Raw genomic sequence first — 26984 nt, 5'->3', positions numbered from 1 at the left:
TTTGTAGGGATATTTAAGTGAAAGACTTTATCTATTTATTTATTTTCTTTTTCTTATTTGATGAACTATCATATATAGTATTGGAATAAGACTTACATTTCTGCATATAATAGGATGCATTGTATATAGTTTGCTTTCATAATTTTCAATATCTAAAATAATGACAATTCTTACATTTTTTAAATCCACTATGGTTGACAAGAATGACACGTGCACAAGCTTTTAGGGAGTTGACAAACCCGGTGAAATTCGTATTTATGGCCATAGTCAGAATACGAATGAGACCAAGATTTGTCATCTTCGTATAAGCCACATTCAGCGTAAACTCTTAGGCTAACTTCAAAATCACTACATTTCTTAGATAATTTTCTCAAACTTACTTTGAAAATCTCATTTGAAGTTACATTAATCCATTCATATTAATTAAGTCACATCATGAAATCATTTCAAAGGATTATATGTACTTTTATTGATTTATTTCAATAAAAAATTGATTTTCTCAAAAAGAATGATCAAATTATTTAAAAAAATGATTTTATCAAAGTTTCAGCTGTCCTGAGAATCAATTTTTCATTCAAAAAGTAATCTTCAATGTGATCCATGATTTTCAATGAATTCCTTTTTCATGTATTCTCTAAAACATCAGAAACAAACATCATTTTTTCAAAATGTGTATTTTTCAAGAATTTCATAGCACATGCCTGATTCTTTGTGCATTTAGGAAATAAAACATGATTTAGATATTTGAGCCTATCTAAGCACACTTTTGATCCTTGGTTCACTTACCCAGAGTAAAGGCGTCATAAACGGTTGAACCTCGTACCGACAGACGAGTCTCATTCTACGGAATTTTTCTACAATTAAAAAAACGAAGGAGAGTAATTTTCAAACTTTGGTCGAGTTTGACTCACATAATCATTTCTCTCTCTTTCGTAAAAAAAGGAAAAAATTTTGCGACGATAACAGCGAATCCACAAAGTCTAACAAAATTTTGGGTTCGTTCACTTAATTGAGTTGGGTTGGTTCTAAGTTTGGTTTGGGTAAAATGAAGGCTCGTAAAGCCTTACACAAATCACAAAACATTTTTTAAAAGAAAACTTAAAATCTAGATAAATCATCTAAATGCTGGGCTATTTCTAGTTAAGCCCTTCTTGAATTACTTTTAGTTAAGTCAAGTCTGAACAACGCCGTTCAAACTCAGCTTCTAGTTCGAACCGAGCTGCATTTTGAATGGAGCCGAGCTCTTTTGCATCCTACGTATTTGAAGGAAAAGGGAAGCAACATGAATTACCGTATTCCGTCATCCATCCCCGCTGCACGGGAGGCACGTGCTACCCTAATCATTATCAGGGCTCCGTCAAAGAAAAAAAAAACAGATCCCACGACTGGGGTTTTACAAAAATCCGTGCGATCAACAGCACAGAGATTGACGCGTAAGCTGAACAGAAGGGTTTGATATAGGATAGTCTAATCGGCACATCGAGCCCTTCCCATAGAGATCGTACACTCAGATCCAACGGCCCTCATTTGGCCAACGAGATTCTATATTGGCCGAGGCGTGTGCGCAAAGCGGCAGGCGCTGCCCGACACGCTCGCACCAGAAAAACGAGGGCCGATGTCCTCTCTCTCTCTCGCAGCTGCTCTTCCTTGCACTGGTGTGCTGCCCTCTTAATCGAACCTGTCAATCCTCTAAAACCCTAGGAATTGAGAGAGAGAGAACCGGTCGATCGATCGTCATCATTACCGTATGTTCTGAAGGGAGATGGAGGGCTCATGGCAGGCCAAATGCGGTTCCCCCCGGCCACCTGCCTTTCCGATTCTCCAATTTCCGGCGCCGGAATCTCTAAACCAGGTGATGATTCTCTGACAACCCCTTTTCCTTTCCCATTTATTTACGAGCTCCTTGTTTTCGCTGACCATGGGTTCCCGCTTTGAGCTTTTCTTGATTTGGTATCTCTCTTTGTTCGTTGATAGCGTTCGCGCTCTTCATTTCATGTGTTTGCTTAGTCTATAAGGACTAGAATTCCGGTTTTAATAGGCCTTTCTATTATAATGATCGTCTTGTTTGGACAATGTAGCTGGCTGCGATTGCGGCTCTGTTTGCTGCTGCGCCGACTAGGAACTTGCGCATTCTTGCGTTTGGTTTTAGCATTCGGTATCACTTCGTCGATACCGAGTATGATGGGGTTTCTGTATCTTTCAATGGTGGTATCTTCTCTTTAGAGCCGCATTGTGCATTGAAATGATTTTGCGAGCTTTGAATCTCGTGTATTTTGTCGATTAGCATTTGCGAAGCAGAGTGTGGATGCCGTGATGCTGCATGGGCTCCCTGATGAAACACTACTTTCATGCAGTAAAGTTTTGGTACGCATGCATTGGTATAATTTGGGCAAGAGCCCAAATGTTTCGGACTGTTGTTTGTGACACGATTATGCATTACCTGAAAATAATAATTGCGCAAATGGGGATTAAGGTTATGGATGGTTGCCACTTTGTTTTTCAATGGCAATTGATTTCTTCCATAACTCAAAATGGTTCTTCTAACTCTCTCCAGCTTCGCAAAAGCTGGCCGGCTTCCTCTCTGCCAGCTTTGACCAACATGCACTAATGCCTTTCCTCCTACCAGGTTTCCATGCCTGCAAGGTATGAGTTCCGATTTAATCATGCCAAACAGTGATATTCTGGAAAGAGTTAGAAACATTTTGGGTGTATGAAGAATTTCTGGAGATAAGATGAAATCAATGCATGGAAGATCGTATGGAATCATGAATTTCATAGTTTAGCATAGAAAATCAATGCATAGAAGTTCATATTGCTGTTGGTTTTCTACGCCATACATGTTTAGCATGTGGTTAATAAGTGAATGCAAAAATCCTGGTTGAAAAAGTTCCATAGTGAATACGATTGACAAAATCACCAAAAATCCTAAGGAAGTCAAGATGTGGTATTTGTTCATTTTGCAAGATTCTGCACTATAAATGATGTGTAAATCAATGAGGAATAGCTTGTCATAAGGTCGTCCTACTCTTGCATGTATATCGGCTATAAGATTTTGTCCCTTGTGAACATCTGTCATTTTTATCATTCCAACCTCCATTTGGTTTTCAAGATTTTTTTGATTGAGATAAAGCATGCTATCATTTTTTTTCATTCTTTTAACATAAACCTGGAGTTTGCATGCAGTTCTGTTTATAAATAACAAATAGAAATAATATTATACAACAACAACAACAACAACAACAACTACGCCTTCATCCCAAAACAATTGGGGTCGGCGATATGAACCAAAAAAGAAAATCATTCTGGGTCTTCCACATGAATCCTTCTCCTCCAATCATTTCTATCCAATGCCATGTCCTCGGTGAGGTTCAAAGCAAATAGAAATAATATTATACTAAAATAAAATAAACATAAAGAAATTTATTTTTGGATGAAGAGCCATTTAATCTAAATGTGCTTGGACATTAGGAAATTTGCCAACCTCCTATTAACCACCAAGATGCTCTTTAACATCATCAACTCCTAGGGCAACTCTCTATGCTTTGTGGTGTCTAACAAGGCAACATTTAGGACTCTGGTGGCTGTCTTGTGCATCAAAAGGAACTACCATTAGATCTTCACTCCTGGATGATATGGCCACTATTTCTGTATTGGTTGTTCTTGGGAAGAAGGTTTGAATTATGTTAAAAACTGCTTTGAAGAGGGTACTTTCCTTTTCACCATTGTCTATGGGCCAATAACCAACTATAAAAAGAAGCATTTTTGGGCAGAGCTCCAGTTAGGTGGTGAACGCAATTCACTTCCATGGTGTCTTGTGGGTAACTTCAGCTCACTATCGAGGGAAGAAGACAATACTGATTAAGTCACTAAGAACCATAGTCACAAATATCGGTCATTTCTTGAAAATCTTGAGTTATTCTAAAATTTCCAAAAATTGTATAATCTTGAAAAAATAAATTTTTTTTTCAAAATAACACCTATTTTGTAAATGACATCTTTATCATGATATTATTGCGTGATCAATGCAATATTTATATATTTTATATAATTTTATATTTTAGTGTTCTTATATGTCCATGTATTTTCTTATATATTGTTGAAATTTAAATATACCAATATTTTCCCAAGCCAAACAATTTTTTTGATTTATTATGTGATTTTGCGTTGTTTAGAAAATCTCGATAACAAGATGTTTGGTTATGTTGAGAACAATGAGGATGTTCTAGGGCTTCTTGCAGTTATGGGAAATCTATGATGTCTCCATGGGTGGAAATTTGTACAGACGGTCCAACAATAGAGTGAGTCCGTGCCTATGGAAGCTTGTCAAGGTCCTGATTTAACGTAAGTTCATAGTGAATCTCTAGGACCCCAATGCATGGATGTACCCACCATTGAATTTGGATCACAGATCATTTGCATTGGTGTGGGGTTGGGAACACTGGAGGAAAAGATGATTTAGATTCAATAGCTGGTGGCTTCGAGTGCTAGACTTCCAGATAAAAGGTTGAGATCTGCTGGGGAATCCAGCGGAAGGGAAATAAATCAGTTTTAAACGAGTCTATAAACTAAAATCACTACATGGACACATTATTAGTTGGTTAAAGTAGGCAGGACATGCATGATTTTAAAAAATCTCAGAATGGGATGGCTAGTTAAGGGAGATTCAAAAGCAATTATAGGAGCCTCGTGAAGAGAATCTAATAGATTATGTAGAGCTTGACAAGAAGATAAGGATTTTGTTGGCCCAAATACATGAATATAGGGTAAGAGAGGAGATAAAATTCAAGCAAGGAGCCTGCACTCGTTGGTTAGATTTGCTGCTCTTCTGCTTATTTCTTTTCTGAAGATTGGTGAGTTGCTTGTCATAAGGTTCTTGGGAGTCATAGAATTGAGGGAGAATGCTGTCGATCTTTCCTACTCACTTTTCTCTCCCCAACAACTCTCTAAAAACACTATTCTCAGAGGATGAAGCAAAGGAGCCATATGGTCACTTGCAAAGGGTAAAAACCCTTGGACCAGATGTCCTCCTTTTGAACTTCTTTAAGAAGTTTTAACTGATATGTAAGGAAGACATTGTAAATTTCCTTGGAGAATTCCACACCAACAAAATACTGCTAAAGGATATCAATGGGTCAGATGTCATTTTGATTCTTAAAGAGACGAGGGTGTAAGACATTAATGGTTTACACCTATCTGGCTTTGGTTATAAGATTTTGACTAAGGTACTTGCCAGCCGCCTAAGGGTTATCTCTCTTATGCAGTCTACAATCATTCGGGGTTGAAAAATTTAGGAGTGTGCAATTATTGTGCATGAGACAACACAGTCCATTTGTTCGAGTGAGCAATCTACCTTCCTATTAAAGGTCAATGTTAGTGAGGAATTTGACAATGTAAAGTGGAACTTTCAATTAAACATGAGGTTAATGGCCTTTGGATATCTTGCATTGCATGGATAAAGCAATTAATCACCTCGGCCTAGACCTCAGTGAAAGTTAATGGGAATAAAGGGGGTATTTCCAGATTAGAAGGGGCATAAGGTTGGGGTGTCCACTATCTCTGTTGCTTTTCAATATTGTTGCAAAAGGATTGGCCTGTCTAATGAAGAAGGTGGTCTTGAGATTTCTAAATGGAATCCAGTTTTCAGGGATCCTTGCACCCACTCACCAGCAGCCTGTGGATGGCAATCATTTTTGGTACTTGTTCATTTGATAAATGAGTAGAACTTGGTTGGTGCTTAAGGCATTCTAGGCCTTTTTAGGATTGGTGATCAATGAAGAAAATGCAGCTTGGCCTTATTTACCATAATAGGGACTATAAAGTATGGCACAATGCATATTTGGATGCAAAAAGGAGGAACTTCCCATTAAATATTAATGTATACATCTTTTTGGAGCTCTCCTACAAGAGTTTCTTTGGAGGGAGTGAACAATAAGGTTTAGTAAGTTCAATCATTGACATCAGCTTATCTATCTCTAGCAGGTAAGGTAACCCTATTCACACATGCTTTCTTGCCTCCCGTCGTTCCTAATGTCCATTTTCAAGGTGCCTAAGCCGACAATGAAGAGATTAACAAAAATTCATGAGCCAACATAAAGGCTTGTTGCCTGGAAGCATGTCTCCCTCCCATAGGAGAGAGGTGGACTAGGCATAAAAAAACTGAGGCTTACTTATCGGGCCTTGATGGGTACATGCTAGTGAGACCATGTATAAAAGAAGGATTACAGGTAAGCCTTCTCAAATCAAAGTACGGGATTGATAGAGACCTTCGACCTAGATCCCAAACAATAAATGGAAAAGAGCATGATGAATATAGAGTGGGTTGGACAAAATAAAACAGGCAGTATGGGAGCTTCCTAACAATATGACCCCAGGAGTAGATGGGTTCTCTATTGAATTCTTTAGGGCGGGTTGGCCAACATGCAAGGTTGATTTTGAAGCAGTCTTTAATGAGTTTCATACCAGCACAAGAATACCATGAAGGTGGGTGAAATCTACCTTGGTCCTATCCTATGTCACAGAGATTCGGCTAGCAGGGTGCCGCACCCGCGTCGACGCGACTCGACGCAAGTGCGGGTGTGGCAAACCCGACCCTGGGTGCGTTGACCGCACCCAGGATCATTTGTGTCCAACTTTTTTATTAATTTTTTTTTGTGTCCACCCGCGCCCGGGGGAGCACCCGGACCCTCCTTTCTGCAAGGGCAAAAACTTTGAATCAGGCTCCACAACTCATTAGCTCGACCCCTCCTCTTCACAAAGAGGGCGCAGGGAGGGAGCTCGACCCCTCCTTTACATATATATATATATATATATATATATATATATATATATATATATATATATATATATATATATATATATATATATATATATATATATATAAATTTTTTTGCCGCACCCCCGCACCCAATTTTTTAGAAAGTGCCGCACCCCCACACCCGCACCCGCACCCGCACCCATGTGACATAGGTCCTGTCCCTAAGGAGCATGGGGCAAATGACATTGACCAATTCAGGCCAATTTTCAGGTTGGGTACACTGATTATGGTGATCACATGGGTGTTGGCCGTGCGCCTCAAGTAGGTAGTCCACAAAGTAGTGGGATCGTCACAATGTGCTTTTGTTCTAAAGAGAAGAATTCATGAAGGGTGTCTTCTAGCACATGAAGCGGTTCACTTTATGCACAATTCAGAAAAGAAATCCTTTTTGCTCAAGTTGGACCTTTGAAAGGCATTTGACTCCTTAAGTTGAGACTTTCTTATCAAAGTGTTGCAAAAAAGGGTGGGTGGGGGGTGGGTGGGGATAGATGGGTAAGGTGGATAAAGGCAATTTTGGGATCCTCTTTGGTGTCAGTTTGCATCATTGGTCAGCATGGGCCTTTCTTTAAGCCACGAAAAGGGCTAACCCAAGGGGACCCAATTTCCCCCTTCCTCTTCATCATAGCTATGGACGTGCTTAGCTACCTTATGAGGCAAGCCATCAACTGTGAGATGATCAGAGCTGTGAGCTTACTAGGGATGGAGTTCTTTTCACACATTCTTTTTGCAGAAACATGCATGATTTCAAACTTATTCTAAAGACCTTTTTTGAACTTTCGGGTTTGAGAGTGTGCTCGGGAAAGAGTAGCTTCATACTTTTCAATGATGAGAGTGAGAGTTTGGAGGCTACAACTCAGAGGGTTTTTCAGTGTGAGCGGAAGGAGTTACCTATGAAATACTTGGGAATTTCATTGCATAGAGGGGTAATAAAAGCTAGTTTCTAGACACCAGGTGGAATCATGAAAAGCAAAGGTATTATTAAAAGCTAGTAGATACATTTTGGTGAAGCATGTCCTTGCCACTGTTGCTCAACACTTCATGGGGATCTTCTCCATGCCCAAATCGGTTCTTAAGAAGATTAACAAGGTGCTCCAAGGGTTGTTTTTGGGGGGCAAGAAATATAAGGTGATGTTGCCATTGAGTTGGGAGGTAGTCACATTACTTCTTTTGCAGAGTGGATTGGGGATTAAGGACCTAAGGCACTTTAACAACACATTGTTGGTCAAGTGGTGCTGGACAATAGCCAATGAGTGAGGGGAAGTAACGAGGACCAAGTTGTAACGACCCCAACTCATACCCCTTGAAAATGCATGTTTTTTTTTTAAATCATTGCAGAAATCTTTCCAGAAACCTGAGGCCTTTATAGTTCTACTCCCAATTGGATAAAACAACCAATCACAATAGAGCTTACAATTATCATCCTTACCAAACCAAACCTTTATTGAAATAATAAGTGATAAGTCCCGAGAAAATTGCATAAATGAAAAACTCAGAGTGCAATAACAACTAAATGAAACAAAAATAAAATAAAAGAAGAGTCACGGTGTCCATCTGTGATCTGTCTAGCAAGTGCGTGACACTCGTAACTTCCCTATAAGCCAGTCAATTCACTGGTCACCTGCAGCTGTGAAAAACTATAGAAGTAGGGTGTCAGAACCGAAATCCTGATCACATGTACTTCTAATGAAACAAGTGAGCTAAAGAAGACAGATAAGATTTCATGCAATAGTTTAGACAAAATACAATTTTGACATTTACATAATTCAATTAAGCATTCATGCAACATGGAACATTTATTAAGCATGAAAGAACATTAATCAATAACAGGAATCACAATTTAAGTAAGCAAGACATTTAACATGCATTAGAAATTAAACATTAAGCATCCACCAACATGGAACAATTAAGAGAGCAGGTAAAATATGCATGTTCTAATGCATAGCAGGATTATGCATGATTTATATGCAATGCATGAACACTTTATTGTATTTTATTAAAGTTTTCCTTTCCATATACATGCCCTATTAAATGATACAATTTAAGTTTCTCTTTTTAATTACCGCACCAAACATGCATAATTTTTTGAGATCAAGTTAGGTTCCCAAGGTAGCTTAGCACACAAGTTGTATTTTATTACTGGGTTTCAAACATAGCCCTCGACCGAATCACCTTCGGAACATTAGACCACATCTAATGTTGGGATACCAGGGACCCTCCACGTCCACAAGTGCAATTTTCTTGGTATACCAAAACAACAGCTCTGTCGAACACACCACCTCCAAGTAAAGTGACAGACTCTCCCTAAAACCGTGGCCAGAAGAAAGAACCTTAATATCGAGTTCAAGGGTAATAAGTAAAGCACACAGAGTTTTTTGTATCCTCGTGGTCCCCCAAAACCGAATCTCTAAGATGCCCATTCTTTCGATCAAGGTTTTAAAACCCGTGACTCGAAACTCGACTCGTTCTTTATTGACTCGTGACTCGGCGGGTCAACTCGGTGACTCGGACCGGGTTTTATGAACTTTTGATTTTAAAATAAAAACAATATATAATTTGTTTCAAACCATGTTTTTAAGTAAACATATAGTCTCCAAATGTCTGTAAGAATATAAAAACTGCAAAGAGCTATAGAGGTTTGCTTGAATTTGATATCTATACAAGCACTTTGACTAATTCATGACTTGAATTAGAGGATGTGGTCACCATGAGTTTAGTCTGCTACTACCTACAGTTCCTAAAATGGCCAATCATATATGCTAGCCTGTTTTAAAAGTTTCAATTCCCTCTTTAACAAATCCATAAATGTAAAATAGGGATATATGTGCATATTGAAAGTTTACAGAATGCCCAATATCAACATAAATAAGCAATTTTCTCATGTATGAAACCTATGTCAGAAATATATTAATGGCACAACTATAAAAAGACTATTAATATTTGAATCTGTACAATGCTTGTTCACATAACAAATGAATGATGAAACCTAAATGTGACTTCCTAGTTCCTATAGGCGATTTTATTCTATGGATTTAAATGATTTTTTATCTTTAAATAATTTTTATTTTCTTTTTTATACAAAATCTGGGGGTAACCCTTGTTAAAATATATGTACTTATATATTTCGAAACTGTAATTTGAAACTCAAAAATCAAATTTCAAACATCCCAAAACTCGCCCGAGTCAGGCCGAGTCAAGCCTGAGTTTTGGCAAACCGAGTTTGCCTTGCCGGGTTGACTCGCTGGAGGGCCGAGCCGAGCCGAGTCGAGTCAACGAGTTGACTCGACGAGTTTTAAAACACTGCTTTCGATGGGAGATCTCAGATCATATATTACACTGGTCATTATCTTTTTATTAAAAACTAATTATTGAGTTTTGCAAATTAACATGCAAAAGCAAGGGCAAAAACTTGCATCTACCCTTGCGAGAACCATTACGAGACCACCGTCCGCGGAAGAGCATAGAACAATGTGAACATAATGCAATAAAAATAAATATGATTTTTGCGATGCATTTGAGATGACTAAAGAAAAAGCAACCCAAAGCTCAGGGCTTACCAAGCCTACGATGATTCATTACGATCATCGATGCACCGTAAGCAAAAACCATAACAACATGCTATATATGAAATAAATCACATATCTTCCGGATGCACATTCATATAAAAAAATTTCAACCATGCTCGTGAACCAAGAATAATTAAAGGATGTTTATATTTAATTCACATGATAGTAATATGTGCAAGTTTTCATGTAATGGACATACTTAATTCAATGGCATGCTTTCATATTCACTGTGCATAAACATGTTAATTGCATATTTTCATCTATTGCTTTCATTTGATTCACATTCATGTCAATTATATGACTTACTTCAATGCATGGATTCATGGCAAATGCATGTTTTAATTCAAATAATTATATCGCATTCCAGCTTTCATTCATGACTCCCTTTACACGTGTGACTACTTGTGCAACTATATACATGCAACATGCTCAAAAATTTCCGATTCGTAGCCATGTAGTTAATCTTGCCTTGAATATTGCTCACACAAAACTTGTTAATCATAAGCATATGAAAATTTCCTTTTAGCAAGCACATAGTTGGAACCTTAGGCAGAAGTCTAGAATCTGCAAAGGGCAGCACACACACACACACACTATATATATATATATATATACTCAAATTCTGGTTCATGCCCAGCCGACTGACAGTCGGCTGGGTCTATAATTTAGCCTGCACCCAGCCAACTGTCAGGGATACACACCCAGCCGACCAAGTCGGCTGGGGTTACCAGCAAGCCCAGCTGACTCGGGTCTGATCGACCCAACCAAACCTGTCCCAGTCCTGCCAAGGGCCAGACTGGGCCAGGCAGACTTCTGCCAAGCCGGGTTGGCTAGCCAGCCCAGCTGACTCTGTTGGCTGGGCCTGACAGCCCATGCACAAGCCCTAGTCCGGGCCTGTGTGCGGTCAGGCTGAACAACCACCAACCAAAAGAACTTTTTTTTTCTAACCGTGACCCAACCGACCCAGTCGGCTGGGTTTGGCCTGCAACCAAACCACCCAGTCGGCTGGGTAAGCCACTAAGCCCAGCCGACCCAGTCGGTTGGGGCTGACTGCTCCATGGGCTCAGCCGACTGCAGGTCAGCTAGCCTAGCAGTAACCCCAAAACAGTATATGAAATAAATAAATAAATAAATAAATAAATAAATATATATATATATATATATATTTGTTTTTCTGTCCCTGTAGAGCTGCCCTAAACATGTTCATAAGTATGGACAACATTCATTTATGCATGCGTTTACAAATTTAAAACAATATCATGCATGCTTACACAATTTTTTTTCTATTCATAACACTTGGACATGCATCTAATATCATATGCATATATGAAATCACGTAGGAATCAAATTCACTATAAAACAAGTCTTAAAAAGCTCACTTAACATGAAATAAAATTTTGTTTTTTGTTTAGAAAACCCATACACAGATTTTTTTTATATGAAAGGGACCGAAAATACCTATATAAAAGAGGATCTATGGATCCTCATTCATGCATACTTGAATGAACACATAGATTCACTTCTTAACCATGGATTTAGATCATGGTATAGCATGAGAATCGAATCGGTGTTCGATTTCTCACTTATGTCAAAAGAAGAGACCCGTACCTTGCAAAAGATTGAAGAAAATATGAAAACAATGGTGGAGAAGGCTTGGATGGCTGGAGAAGACCTTCTTCCCCTCCTCCCCTTTCTCTCTCTCTCTCCTCTTTTTCCTCTTTCTCTTTCTCTTTTCCCTTCTTTTTTTTTTCTATGTAAAGAATGGGAGAGGGGGTGACACCCCCAGCTTTCTCTAAGAGAGACTTCCTAAAAGGTGGAACTCTCCCTCTCTTAGTTTCTTAATTTTTCGAAATACTACCAAATGTTAACTTTTCCACGTTTGGTAGTTTTTCTAACTTTTTAAAACTTTTAAAACTCTCTTTAAGTAAGTATAAGGGCTTTTTTAAGGTGTCACACCCAGCCCTAAAATAAAAATTTAGAATTAATATTAATTAATTAATTATTAAATATTAATTAATTAAAACATCTAAAAACTCCAAAAAATAACCAAATTAACCCTAAAGGCTTCTTAACTATAATAAAACCCAAATTAAGGCTTTATCTAAGATCCAAACCCATACCCAAAACAAAAATGGATCAAGACCTGGATCAAATCAAGATTTAAGTAGGACCTAAATAGAACCCAAATCCATAAAAATTCGGATCCTAGGCCTTGGATCCAATCTGATCCAACTCCGGATCCATTTCGACAAACAACTCAATTTAAAAAAAAAATTGCGATTTTCAGGCCAACCAGAACCCGAATTGAGAAAAGTAAAAATCTTTGTGCTCAAAATTTTGAGTCGCATCCAACGATATATTACACGAATAACAAATTTCGAATTTTGCCTGAAAATAACCAGAATTTCGCTTGAATTTAAATGTTGAAATTAAAATTCTTTCTCACGTTTCGTTTGACTTGCCTCAACCTTATCGATGGGAACTGGGTCAAGCCCGGACTCAAAGACTTCAGTCTAAAAATCGAGCCTCAAACGATCTTTCTCCCGGACTTGGCCAAATTTTCATCAAAATTATAAAATGACTGAGTACCGAAATATGCGATATTACATCCCTACCCCCTTAAAAGAATTTCGTTCTCGAAATTAAAACGTACCAAACATGTGTGGGTAGTGTTGACGCATATCCGCCTCAGGTTCTCAAGTGCACTCATTCAGCCCGTGATGCTGCCAACGCACTTTCACGAACAAAATAGTCCTATTACAAAATGTCTTTTCTTGGCGATCAACAATCTCCACTGGCCTTTCCACCGTGTTTCAGTCAGGCTGTACCTCGATCACCTCATAGTGAATCACATGCGAAGGGTAAGGTACATACTTTCTTAACATTGAGACATAGAATATATCGTGGATCTGCAAAAACTGAGGAGGAAGTGCTACTCGATATGCGGTCTCCCCTACTCGACCAAGAACCTCAAAGGGCCCAACATACCGAGGACTTAGCTTTCCCTTTTTCCCAAACCTGAAGACACTCTTCATAGGCGAGATCCGAACAAACATATGATCACCTATTTCAAAACTGAGCTCTCTGCGCTGCTGATCGACATAGCTCTTCTGCCTGCTCTTCGCTGCAATCAACCTCTGCCGGATCAAACGCACCTCGTTCGCATAATGCCAGATGATCTCTGGAGACTCCACTGCTCTCACTCCAACCTCATCCTAGCACCCAGGAGATCTACATGGTCGGCCATATAGAGCTTCATACGGGGTCATGCCAATACTGTCATGAAAACTGTTGTACGAAAACTCTGCAAGCTTCACTTGCTTGTCCCAATCTGCTGCCCAATCCAGTGCACATGCTCTCAACATATCCTCGAGCATCTGGATCGTACGCTTCGACTGTTCGTTCGTCTGTGGATGAAAAGCAGTACTAAACTTCAATGTAGTGCCTAAAGCCTTCTCAAGCTGGCGCCATATCGAGACATGAAACACGGATCTCGATCTGACACTATCGAACGCGTCACCCCGTGAAGTCTAACAATCTCATCCACATAGAGATAGACCAAGCTCTCTAAACTCTGACTGATTCTAATCAGTAGGAAATGGGCACTCTTCGTTAAACGATCCATTATCACCCAAATGGCATCTCGCTGTCGTCAGGTCTTAGGCAACCCTACGATGAAATCCATTGAGATATCGACCCACTTTCACTCTGAAATCTTGAGTGGCTGCAGAAGTTCACCAGGTCTCTTGTGCTCGATCTTCAATTGCTGACAGGTGAGACACCGGGACACAAACTCCGCAATGTCCCGCTTCATCCCATTCCACCAATAGGTCCTCTAAAGATTTATAAACATCTTGGTGGAACCAGGGTGAACGAAATATCTATACCTGTGAGCTTCACTCATCAGCTCCTCCCACAACGCCTTCGGAACCCACCATCTGTCTTTGAACATGATGGTTCAGTCCTCCTCTCGGCGAAATTGTGCCTCTGGCTTTTGGGCACTCTTGCATAACTTCTCAAAATCTAGATCGGCTGACTGAAGTTCCTTGATCCGATCTATGATCTCTGGTCGCGCCTGCATCCCATTCGCCTTTCTACTAAGCGCATCCGCCTTACCAGGATGATAAGCGATGGAGAAATCGTAGTCCTTTAAGAACTCTAACCACCTACGTTGCCTCAAATTTAAATCACGCTGTGTGAATATATACTTGAGGCTCTTGTGATCGGACATAACCTTAAACTGTTCCCCATAAAGGTAATTGCGCTAGATCTTCAACACGAAGATCACTGCCGCCAACTCCAGGTCATGCGTGGGGTAATTTTTCTCATGCACCTTCAGTTGTCGAGAAGCATACACTACAACCTTTCCGTGCTGCATAACGACATAGCCCAGTCCGGTCCCCGACGCATCAATGTACACAACAAAACCATCCGTCCCAAAAGGCAACGTCAAAACGGGTGTCGTGGTCAACCTTTTCCTCAGCTCTTGAAAACTGTCCTCACATCGAGGTGACCACTCAAACTTTACTCCTTTCTTCAACAATCGAGTCATAGGGGCTGCTATACGCGAAGTCTTGAATGAATCAACGGTAGTAGCCTGCCAATCTCAAGAAACTCCTGATGTCAGTCACAGTCTTCGGCTGCTCCCATGACAAAACGGCCTCTACCTTTGTTGGATCAACCTTCACGCCTCTCTCGGATATCACGTGACCGAGAAACATCACCCTATCAATCCAGAACTCGCACTTTGAGAACTTAGCATAGGGTTGATGTTTTCTCAGTGTTTGTAATGCGATCTGTAGATGCCCTCGGTGCTCTTCTACACTCTCCGAGTAGATAAGAATGTCATCGATGAACACGATGACAAACAAATCCAACCATAAACTGAAAACCCGATTCATGAGGTCCATAAACGCTGCAGGGGCATTGGTGACTCCAAAGGACATCACTAGAAACTCATAATGCCCATATTTGGACCTACTTGCTGTTTTTGGAATATCTTCCGTCTTGATTCTCAATTGATGGTAACCAGAATGAAGGTCGATCTTCGAGAATACCTTTGCCTTCCTCAACTGATCGAACAAATCATCGATCCTAGGCAATGGGTACTTGTTCTTCACCGTCACTTGGTTTAGCATATGGTAGTCGATACAGTCACATAAAACCATCCTTCTTCTTGACTAAGAGTACTGGCGCACCCCAAGCGGATACACTCGACCTGATAAAACCTTTGTTAAGAAGCTTCTTCAATTGCTTCTTTAGCTCCACGAGCTCAACAGGTGCCATGTGATACAAAGCTCGAGAAACTGGTGCCGTACCAGGTACTAATTCGATCGAGAACTCAATCTCTCGATGCAGTGACAAACCCGACAAATCCTCGGGAAAGACATCCGGGAACTCACGAACAATGTCTAGCTGATTCAAGGGTGTCGCTTGACTGTCCTGAGCAGACACACTGGCCAAGAACACCATACAACCCTGTTTGTGGTACTTGGAGATCTTTAATGCAGAAACAATCTTCACCTCGCTTGCCGGTCTTGTCGAATGAAATGTCAAGGCAGACAAATCAGGACGCTCTAAGATAACTTTCTTGCCCCCGACACTAGATTGTAGCATTATGTTTGGACAACCAGTCCATACCTAGAATGACATCATATCTAGTATGACAAAGTCGATTGACAACTCATGCCCCTCGATCACAATGCAAACTGTTAGAAAATACTTTTCGCACGAAGAGGATGCACCCATAGGTGACATCACATCAAGAGCCTTTTCAAGGCTAGAACGAGCCAACTCGAGCAATTTCACAAAGAAAGTAGAAATAAAGATATGGGTCACACCCGAATCAAACATCACGCGAGAAAAGTGATCAACGACTAAGAAGATACCTTTAATCAGGTCAGTCGGATCGCCCTAAGTAGCTGCTGTAGCCGCGTAGACTCGTCCATTGGTCCTGCACTGACCTTGTTGCTGCTGAGGCCTCTGTTGTTGTTGTTGCTGTCCTCTCTGAGCCGTTGGCTTGTTCAGACAGAATGGAGCGATGTGCTCTGATTGCTGAGACTGATAGCAGACCCCCTTGAACATCAGGCAAAAGCCTAGTGGATGGCTCTTGCCGCACTTGCGACACACTGGTGGGGCCTTTCCCTGTTGCCTCTGTTGCTAGGGTCGACCCTACTGCGCGCCCTGCTGTCGCCCATCACGGGTCCACTGCTTCTTGCCGCCATACACCTTCCCGCCTGCAGGTGGGTTCTTTCTCGTCCCGTTCGAAAAACCACCTCCGTTTTCACCTCCCTTCTGAAATATGGTCGTGGACCTTTTTCAGTCCTCTGTCAGGACTGTGGCCGACTCTATCGCACTGGCCAAGGTAGTAGGCCGACTCATCAGCACACAAGTCCGTAGTCCGTCTTTCAACCCGTGTACATACTTCATCGCCCTCGCCTTCTCATTCTTGAAGAGGTTCGGGCAATACCTTTCGAGACTCCAGAATTCAGTGGTGTAGTCCACCAGACTCATGGTCCCCTGAGTCAAGTCGAGGAACTTCTGCTGCATCTGCTCCTCGGCGTAAGAGGGAAAATATGCGTCCAGAAACTCCTCTCTGAACACCTTTCAGGGAATCTCGTCCATGTCGCCGAACTTCACCCTTCGCAGGGTGTCCCACCACTTTTTGGCATCGTCCTTTACACGATACGTGCCAAATGGCGTCTTCCTGTCCTCGGGGACATGTAGGATGTATAACGCCTGGTCCATCTCCTCTCTGTTGCCTCTGGGTCAGCCTTGTTAAAATATAGTATGCGTATGGATCTGGATTCAGATCCATACGCGATCTGCACGTTAAATAAAACACATGCACAATACTGTTTCATTAATGGTATTCTTGTAATACTTCTGAAACATTGTCTCATTGTGTATCTGCTCTTTTTATAAGGCTTAGGGCTTGGAGGTCGAGCTATCGTGCGCTGCCCAACCATTGTGCATCTCCCTCTCTCTCTCTTTTCTTGTTTCCTGTGAAAGCTGAACCACACACACGAAATCTCATATGGTATCAGAGCTGTGGTTGCGGAATCCTATCAGAGGCGTGTTCAGTGAGATATGAAGAAACAAGTTTTGATACATCTCTTCTTTTATTCTTTATCTTTCCCCTTTTTTAACTTCTGCTACTCGTTCTTTTTCTGATTCTCGTTCATCCTTCTCCTTCATAGTACTTATTATCATCATTGTCTGTCTATCTTCTTCATAATTAACGACTGCTGCAGCCATTTCACCATTAACGTCTATCTTTCTTTCCTCGACATCAACGACGGCAACCATCACTTCTAATAAAACACCTCTCTGATTGCAGCTATCACTTCTAAGTGTTCTCCTCTCTAATTGCAAACAAATCGATTGCAGTCTCCTCTTTGATTGCAAACAATCTCTTTGATTGCAGAAGTTTTTTTTTTATTGTTGTTTTAGTGTTCTCTGTGCAACACCTATAGGCAGGTTATAACAGTTTACAATCTCGATTCTGAATCTGAAAAAAAAGGAATTTCCTTTCACGATATTGGTAGCACAGGTACATGCCTTATTGAAGTTCTACTGATTGATTAAGTGATCTCAAATCTGTTTGTTTTTTTTCATTCTTCTTTGCTTATTCGTTGTCTCATTGATATGGATTACTCCTCGTCATTCGGTCCCTCTGCAAATTTCTTGAGTCAACCCGTTACAGAAAAACTTACTCATTCTAATTTTTTGACCTGGAAGAGGCAAATACTTCCTTTTATACGAAGTCAGGATCTCGATGAACATCTGGATGGTTTAGTTCCTATACCACCATGGCTTATTTTGCAGGAAACCAAGGATGAGAAGGGTGACACAATTGCCATTTCTATTAAGAATCCAGAGTATTCTGCTTGAGGAAGCGGGATCAGTCTTTGGTTGCTTATATTACGTCAACACTCTCTCAAGAAGTGTTGGTTACTCTTTCAGATGATTGCAATGCGGCGGATTTGTGGAGTAAGCTGTCTCAGACATACTCTTAGATATCAGAAGCCTGCGTTATATACCTAAAAAATGAGTTTCAAAGTTTGAAGAAAGGCTCTATGACAGTCATGGAATACATAGGCTGCTTGAAGAGTATTACTGACCAATTGGTGGTTATTGAAAGTGCTATTGCAGATAAAGATAAAGTTCAACAACTCCTCAATGAATTGGGCCTTGATTTTGACATGTTTACCACAGCTTTGTCATGCCTTCCTCACTTGCCCACCTTTGACGATCTTCAAGCGAAACTTCTCCAGCATGAGATGATTATGAAACAAAGGGCAGAAGGAAATGAATCAGTTCGTTCTCATTCAGTTTTGGCCATGGACACTTATGTAGGTTTTGGACGAGAGAATGAAAGGCATCAAGGAGGCAGAGGCCGCAGACGTTTTGGGTAGGGAGGACGTGGTATCTTGCCTACACCTAATATTTTAGGTGCTTTTAATACAGAAAATTTGAGGAGAGTGCCCACTTGTTTCTTATGTAACAAAAGAGGACATGTGAAAGTTGATTGTTGGTTTAGTCTACAAAATAGAGGAAAAATAAACAAAATTGAAAATAAGTCAGCTACTATTGTGGACACGAAAGCGCCATCTACAGATGTTCACCAACTTTTATTATCAGCATTGTCACAGATGACGATCAAGCAAAATGAACAAGGCAAGTGGTATGTTGATTCCGGTGCTGCCACCCATGTTACTATTAGATTGGTATACAGGAAATAAGGAGAGAGAGAGAGAAAGAGAGAGAGGGAGAGAGAAGTCACAATGGCTGGGGCGACACACACTGCTCGACCACCGAAACCCTAAACATTAAAAGGTAAAAACATGTACAACGATATTACAAAAATGCCATTAATGAGGTTATATGGCATGTGTTCATACAATATGCGTATGGATCTGGATCCAGATCCATACGCATATATCCATACTGTATTCTAACACCCTCCCTCAAGTTGTACGTGATTTTGGAGCATGTACAACTTGCTCTTCAATAGCCAAAATTGACGTCCTGTTAATCCTTTGGTAAACAGGTCTGCCACTTGATCTTCTGTTCGAACATGACGTAGTTCTATCTCCTTCATCTCGACTTTCTGCTGTATGAAATGTTGATCAATCTCAATGTGCTTCGTTCTGCTATGCAGGATAGGATTACATGCAATGTTTATTGCGCTTTGATTGTCACATAAAAGAAATGATCGAATAATTGTCTCCCCAAGATCACTCAATAAGTGTCTAATCCATGTGGCTTCTGCCGTGCCTGCAACCATCGATCTGTATTCAGCCTCTGTACTCGATCGTGCCACTGCCTTTTGTTTTCTGCTGCTCCAGGACACTAAATTGTGCCCAATATAAACACAATATCCAGAGACAGATCGTCTCTCATCTGGATCCCCTGCCCAATCTGCGTCTGTATAAGTGATGAGTTCATGTCCTCTATGCAGATTATCGTTCTTGCGATAAACAAGTCCGTCTCCTATAGTTTCTTTTAAATAGCGTAGAATGCGCTTCACAACTTCCATATGACCCTCCGTTTGAGCATGCATAAACTGGGATACCTGATTGACAACATAAACTATATCAGGTCTGGTAAAGGTCAAGTACTGTAACATCCCCACGAGACTTCTATACGTTGTAGGGTTGACACAAAAATGACCATCTTCAGAGATCAACCTTTGATGTAATACACTAGGAGTGCTGACTGGTTTGCAATTCGTCATCCCGGCTTTTTCCAGAAGGTCAAGAGTGTATTTTTGTTGCATGAGTGTCAACGTGTCTTGTTGTCTGTCAACTTCCACACCAAGAACGTACCGCAACTCCCCTAAATCTTTCCTCTTGAAAGTTTTCATTAAAAACTGTTTCACGTCTTGCACATGACTATCTGAGCTCCCAGTGATTACAATGTCATCAACATATATAAGAAGAAGTATAACAATGTCCGCCTTTTGGTAAATAAAGAGTGAGTGATCCAGAGAGCATCTTCTAAAACCATAACTCTGAATCTGCATAGAGAAACTTTCAAACCAGGAACGGGACGCCTGTTTCAACCCATACAGAGATTTCCTTAGTTTGCACACCCAGGCAATAGGATCCTTCTCGGCATAACCAGGTGGTTGCTCCATATACACTTCTTCCTTTAAAGTTCCATGCAAAAAAGCATTTTTAACATCCATCTGGCTAAGGCTCCAACCTTTATCAACTGCTAGGGATATGATGATACGAATAGTACCCATTTTGACTACGGGACTAAAAGTTTCGTCGTAGTCTTCACCATGTTGTTGTGTGAATCCTCGAGCAACAAGTCGCGCCTTATATCTGTCAATACTTCCTTCAGGCTTATATTTTATTTTATAAACCCATTTTGAGCCAACTACATTCTTTCCTTCTGGCCGAGGAACTATTTCCCAAGTCTGGCATTCATTAAGAGCTTCCATTTCTTCATTCATAGCTTCAGTCTAATGACGGGATTGAAGAGCTTGATTAACACAAGTGGGTTCATCCTGTTTTGTGAGTTGAGACATAAACAACTGGAAATCAAGGGAGAAGGTCTCATAACTCACCCATCGTTGAATAGGATGCTTAATGCGTGACGGCCTTTGAGCCGAAGCATTGGCGATGCTTTCCTTCACATTCCTCGGCTCTGTATTTTTGTCCCGTCTAGTGTATATCTGCCCAGAGAAGCGTTCTACTGGGGGTGGCTCAGCTGGAGACTCAACTGGAGATAATTCAACATGCATTTGTGAGTCATTCAACTCCCTACTCAAGCCGAAGGAAGGACAATTTGTCTGACATGTTTCTCCTGTATTAGCAAAAAGATCTACGCTCATCCATGGATCATATACTTCTAATTCTCGAGATGGTAACGCTGCAGAGTCATTGACTTGAAAATTTCCTTCATCAAAAACAACATTCCTGGAGGTCCTAATACGTTTTGTAGTAGGATCATAGCATCGATAACCTTTGTATTCATCTGCATACCCAACAAATCTGCACTTGACAGCCTTGTCCTGAAACTTATTTCGCAGAGATGAATCAACATGTACATAACATACACAACCAAAAACACGCAGCTCATCGTAAGAGGGATGTTGCTCGAATAAAGTATAATAGGGAGATTTCCGATCCAAAAGTGCCATAGGAAGACGATTTATGATATGAACAGATGTGTGAAAAACTTCTGTCCAGAGACTAACGGGCATATTGCTGTCATGTAGCATGCTCATTGCGCTCTCTACAATATGCCTGTGTTTCCTCTCCGCAACCCCATTTTGTTGAGGAGTATGAGGGCAAGAAACCTATCGACTTATTCCTTTATCCCGAAGAAAGACAATAAACTCGTTCGATGAATACTCTCCTCCACCATCACATTGTAAATGCACAATATCACAAGCAAACTTTGTTTTGACCATCGAATGGAATTCCCGAAATATTTGAAAAACTTCATGCTTGTGTTTTAAGAAATATATCCAAGTATAACGGGAATAAGAATCAATAAAGATAACATAGTAGCGACTGCCAGAAAGAGAAGGAATAGGTGTGGGTCCCCAAACATCAGAACAAATAATCTCAAATGGCTTTGAAGCTCTTTTATTTATAATATGAAAAGGAAGAACATGACTTTTGCAGAGTTCGCATGAAGAACATTTATTATTATCAAAAAATGAACATAAATTAGACTCTAGAAGGAGACCATCAGATACAAGGTTTTCAACAAAACCCCGACTACAATGTCCCAAACGACTATGCCAAATATTTGACTTATTACAATGAGATGAATTAAAAACTTTCAATGAAGGAAAAAACAAAGACTCTGAAGGTGAAGACACTGAAGAATGCTTGGACGACTTCAACTGGAGAACTGGGACTGAAGACGAAGACACTGAAGGAACCTCCTTGAAGACGTACATGTTTCCTTGTCGCTCCCCCTTAGAGAACGTCTCCTTCGTTCGTAGATCCTTAACATAAACAGAAGATGGAGTAAATTCGACGAAAGAATTCATATCGTCAACAAGTTTAGCTACAAAAACAATGTTCTTTTTAATATTAGGAGCAAGAAGGACATTGGACAAGTGAAGTGAGGACTTTGACATAGGGATATGTGCACTGTCAGTATGACTAATGGAGTGATAAGTTCCATCTCCCGTAACTATACTACCTTTTTCAAAATAAGGCAATAAGTGAGATAATTTACCCGCATTACCCGTAACATGTGTGGCGGCACCTGAATCAACATACCACTCGCCTTGTTCATTTTGCTTGATCGTCATCTGTGATAATGCTGATAACAAAAGTTGTTGCACATCTATGGATGCCCCTTTTGTGTCCATAGGAGTAGCTGATTTATGCTCAATTTTGTTTATTTTTCCTCTATTCTGTAGATTAAACCAACAATCAGCTTTCACATGTCCTCTTTTGTTGCATAAGAAACAAGTGGGCACTCTCCTCTGATTTCCTGTATTAAAAACCCCTGAAATATTAGGTGTAGGCAAAATACAACGTCCTCCCTGCCCAAAACGTCCGCGGCCTCTGCCTCCTTGATGCCCTCCATTCCCTAAACCTACAGAAGTGTCCATGGCCAATACTGAATGAGGACGAGCAGATTCATTTCCTTCTGCCCGTTGTTTCATAATCATCTCATGCTGGAGAAGCTTCGCTTGAAGATCGTCAAAAGTGGGCAACTGCGGAAGGCATGATAAAGCCGTGGTAAGCATGTCAAAATCATGACCCAATCCATTGAGAAGTTGTTGAACTTTATCTTTATCTGCAATAGCACTTCCAATAACCGCCAATTGATCGGTAATACTCTTCAAGCGGCTATGTCTGAGACAGCTTACTCCATAGATCCGCCGCAGTGCAATCATCTGAAAGAGTAACCAACACTTCTTGAGAGAGTGTTGACGTAATATAAGCAACCAAAGACTGATCCCGCTTCCTCCAAGCTGTATACTCTGGATTCTTAATAGAAATGGTAATTGTGTCACCCTTCTCATCTTTGGTTTCCTGCAAAATAAGTCGTGATGGTATAGGAACTAAAACATCCAGATGTTCATCGAGATCCTGACTCCGTATAAAAGGAAGGATTTGCCTCTTCCAAGTCAAAAAATTAGAATGAGTAAGTTTTTCTGTAACGAGCTGACTCAAGAAATTTGCAGAGGGACCGGATGACGAATGGAAATCCATATCAATGGGACAATGAATAAGCAAACAAAACGAATGGAAAGAAACAAACAGGTTTGAGATCACTTAATCAAGCAGGAGAACCTCAACAAGACATGTACCTGTGCTATCGATATCTGAAAATAACCGTTTTTTTTTTTTAGTTCAGAATCGAGATTGTAAACAATTACAATCTGCCTGTAGGCGTTGCACAGGGGACACTAAAATAGCAATAAAGGAAGAATTTCTGGAATCAATAAAAAATAAAATGAATGAAACCGACAGACGTTGCATAGGGGACTCTAAAATAGCAATAAAGAAAAATATTTCTGGAATCAAAGAAGTTCTGGAAATCAAAGAATGAATAAAAAGAATAAATAACTTTCTGGAATCAAAGACGATTAACAGATGAAGAAGATAAATGATTAACAGAGAAGATGAAGAAGATAAATCATTAACAGAGAAGAAAAGATGGATGAGCACGCTGAAAGGAAAAAGGGGAAAAGGAAAGTACCAACTTTCAGAAGATGAGATTTCAGATTTAGAAGATGAGATTTCAGATAAAAAAGAAGATGATCACGCTGGGACCTGTCCACGCTGGGGTTGCTGTTCACGCTGACGAACCACGAGATGATCACGCTGGAACTTCTTCACGCTAGGGTTGCTGTTCACGCTGACGAACCACGAGATGATCACGCTGGAAGTTCTTCACGCACAGGATTAACCTGTGTGCTCTGATACCATATTAGATTGGTATACAGGAAATAAGGAGAGAGAGAGAGAGAGAGAGAGAGAGAGAGAGAGAGAGAGAGAGAAGTCACAATGGCTGGGGCGGCACACACTGCTCGACCACCGAAACCCTAAACATTAAAAGGTAAAAACATGTACAATGATATTACAAAAATGCCATTAATGAGGTTATATGGCATTTGTTCATACAATATGCGTATGGATCTGGACCCAGATCCATACGCATATATCCATACTCTATTCTAACAGTTACGGGTAATGCGGGTAAGTTATCTTACTTATTGCCTTATTTTGAAAAAGGTAGTATAGTTACGGGAGATGTAACTTATCACTCCATTAGTCATACTGGCAGTGCATATATCCCTATGTTAAAGTCCTCACTTCACTTGTCCAATGTCCTTCTTGATCCTAATATTAAAAAGAACATTGTTTCTGTAGCTAAACTTGTTGACGATATGAATTCTTTCGTCGAATTTACTCCCTCTTCTAGTTTATGTTAAGGATCTACGAACGAAGGAGACGTTCGCTAAGGGGGAGCGACAAGGAAACATGTACATCTTCAAGGAGATTCCTTCACTGTCTTCGCCTTCAGTCCCAGTCCTCCAGTTGAAGTCGTCTAAGCATTCTTCAGTGTCTTCGCCTTCAGAGTCTTTGTTTTTCCCTTCATTGGAAGTTTTTAATTCATCTCATTGTAATAAGCCAGATATTTGGCATAGTCGTTTGGGACATTGTAGTCGGGGTTTCGTTGAAAATCTTGTATCTAATGGTCTTCTTCTAGAGTCTAGTTTATGTTCATTTTTTGATAATAATAATAAATGTTCCTCGTGCAAACTATGCAAAAACCATGTTCTTCCGTTTCATATTATTAATAAAAGGGCTTCAAAGCTATTTGAGATTATTTGTTTCGATGTTTGGGGACCCACACCTATTCCTTCTCTGGCGGTCGTTACTATGTTATCTTTATTGATTCTTACTCCCGTTGTACTTGGATATATTTCTTGAAACATAAGCATGGAGTTTTCCAAATATTTCTGGAATTCCATTTGATGGTCAAAACAAAGTTTTCTTGTGATATTGTGCATTTACAATGTGATGGAGGAGAGTATTCATCGAACGAGTTTATTGTTTTTCTTCGGGATAAAGGAATAAGTTGACAGATTCTTTGCTCTCATACCCATCAACAAAATGGGGTTGCGGAGAAGAAACACATGCATATTGTCGAGAGTGCGATGAGCATGTTACATGATAGCAATGTGCTCGTTAGTCTTTGGACAGAAGTTTTTCACACATCTGCTCATGTTATAAATCGTCTTCCTATGGCACTTCTCGATCGGAAATCTCCCTATTATATTTTATTTGGGTAACATCCCTCTTATGATTAGCTGCGTATTTTTGTTATGTAAGTTATGTACATATTGATTCATCTCTGCGAAATAAGTTTCAGGACAAGGCCGTTAAGTGCAGATTTGTTGGGTATGCATATGAATACAAAGGCTATCGATGCTATGACCCTACTATAAAACGTATTAGGACCTCCAGAAATGTTATTTTTAATGAACAAAATTTTCAGATCAATGACTCTGAAGAGTTGCCATCTCGAGAAGTAGAGATATATGATCCATGGATGAGCGTAGATCTTTTTGCTAATACAAGAGAAACATGTCAGGCGAATTGTCCTTCCTTCGACTTGAGTAGGGAGTTGAATGACTCACAGATGCATGTTGAATCATCTCCAGTTGAGCCAACTCCAGTAGAATGCTTCTCTGGACAGATATACACTAGACGGGACAAAAATACATAGCCGAGGAATGTGAAAAGCATCGCCAATGATCTGGCTCAAAGGCCGTCACGCATTAGGCATCCTATTCAACGATGGGTGAGTTATGAGACCTTTTCCCTTGATTTCCAGTTGTTTATGTCTCAGCTCACAAAACAGGATGAACCCACTTGTTTTAATTAAGCTCTTCAATCCCGTCATTAGACTGAAGCTATGAATAAAGAAATGGAAGCACTTCATGAGTGCCAGACTTGGAAAATAGTACCTGCTAGAAGGAAAGAATGTAGTTGGCTCAAAATGGGTTATAACACAAAGTATAAGCCCGAAGGAAGTATTGACAGATATAAGGCGCGACTTGTTGCTCGGGGATTCACACAATAATATGGTGAAGACTACAATGAAACTTTTAGTTCGGTAGTCAAAATGGGTACAATTCCTATCATCATATCCCCAGCAGTCAACCGAGGATGGAGGCTTAGCCAGATGGATGTTAAAAATGCATTCTTGCATGAAACTTTAAAGGAAGAAGTGTATATGGTGCAACCTTCTGGTTATGCCGAGAAAGATCCTACTGCCTGGGTGTGCAAACTAAAGAAATCTCTGTATGGGTTGAAACAGGCATCCCGTTCTTGGTTTGAAAGTTTCTCTATGAAAATTCAAAGCTATGGTTTTAGAAGATATGGTTTTAGAAGATGCTCTCTGGATCACTCGCTCTTTATTTACCAAAAGACAAACATTGTTATACTTATATATGTTGATGACATTGTGATCACTGGGAGTTCAGATAATCATGTGCAAGACGTGAAGCAGTTTTTTAATGAAAACTTTCAAGATGAAAGATTTATGGGAGTTGATGTACTTTCTTGGTGTGGAAGTTGACAGACAACAAGACATATTAACACTCA

General features: G+C 40.2%; 1 protein-coding gene across 4 annotated transcripts in view; it reads left to right on the top strand.

Annotated features, from left to right (window-relative positions):
- Nucleotides 1-1628: 1628 nt before the first annotated feature.
- The window catches only part of LOC149849247 (uncharacterized), a 170938-nt gene continuing 145582 nt past the window's right edge, over nucleotides 1629-26984 (top strand). For all 4 annotated transcript variants that reach the window (XM_089999149.1, XM_089999131.1, XM_089999139.1 and 1 more), the window contains exon 1: nucleotides 1629-1852. In XM_089999149.1, coding sequence (XP_089855275.1) covers nucleotides 1763-1852 — 90 coding nt within the window. In that variant the 5' untranslated portion in view covers nucleotides 1629-1762. The remainder of the gene's footprint in view (nucleotides 1853-26984) is intronic.

This window comes from Nuphar pumila, chromosome 1 (assembly GCF_984573655.1).
Source record: "Nuphar pumila chromosome 1, dmNupPumi1.hap1.1, whole genome shotgun sequence".
In the NCBI taxonomy this organism is placed as follows: Eukaryota; Viridiplantae; Streptophyta; class Magnoliopsida; order Nymphaeales; family Nymphaeaceae; genus Nuphar; species Nuphar pumila.
Note: the sequence above shows the minus strand (reverse complement) of the source record. Positions and strands in the feature narration are given on the sequence as shown.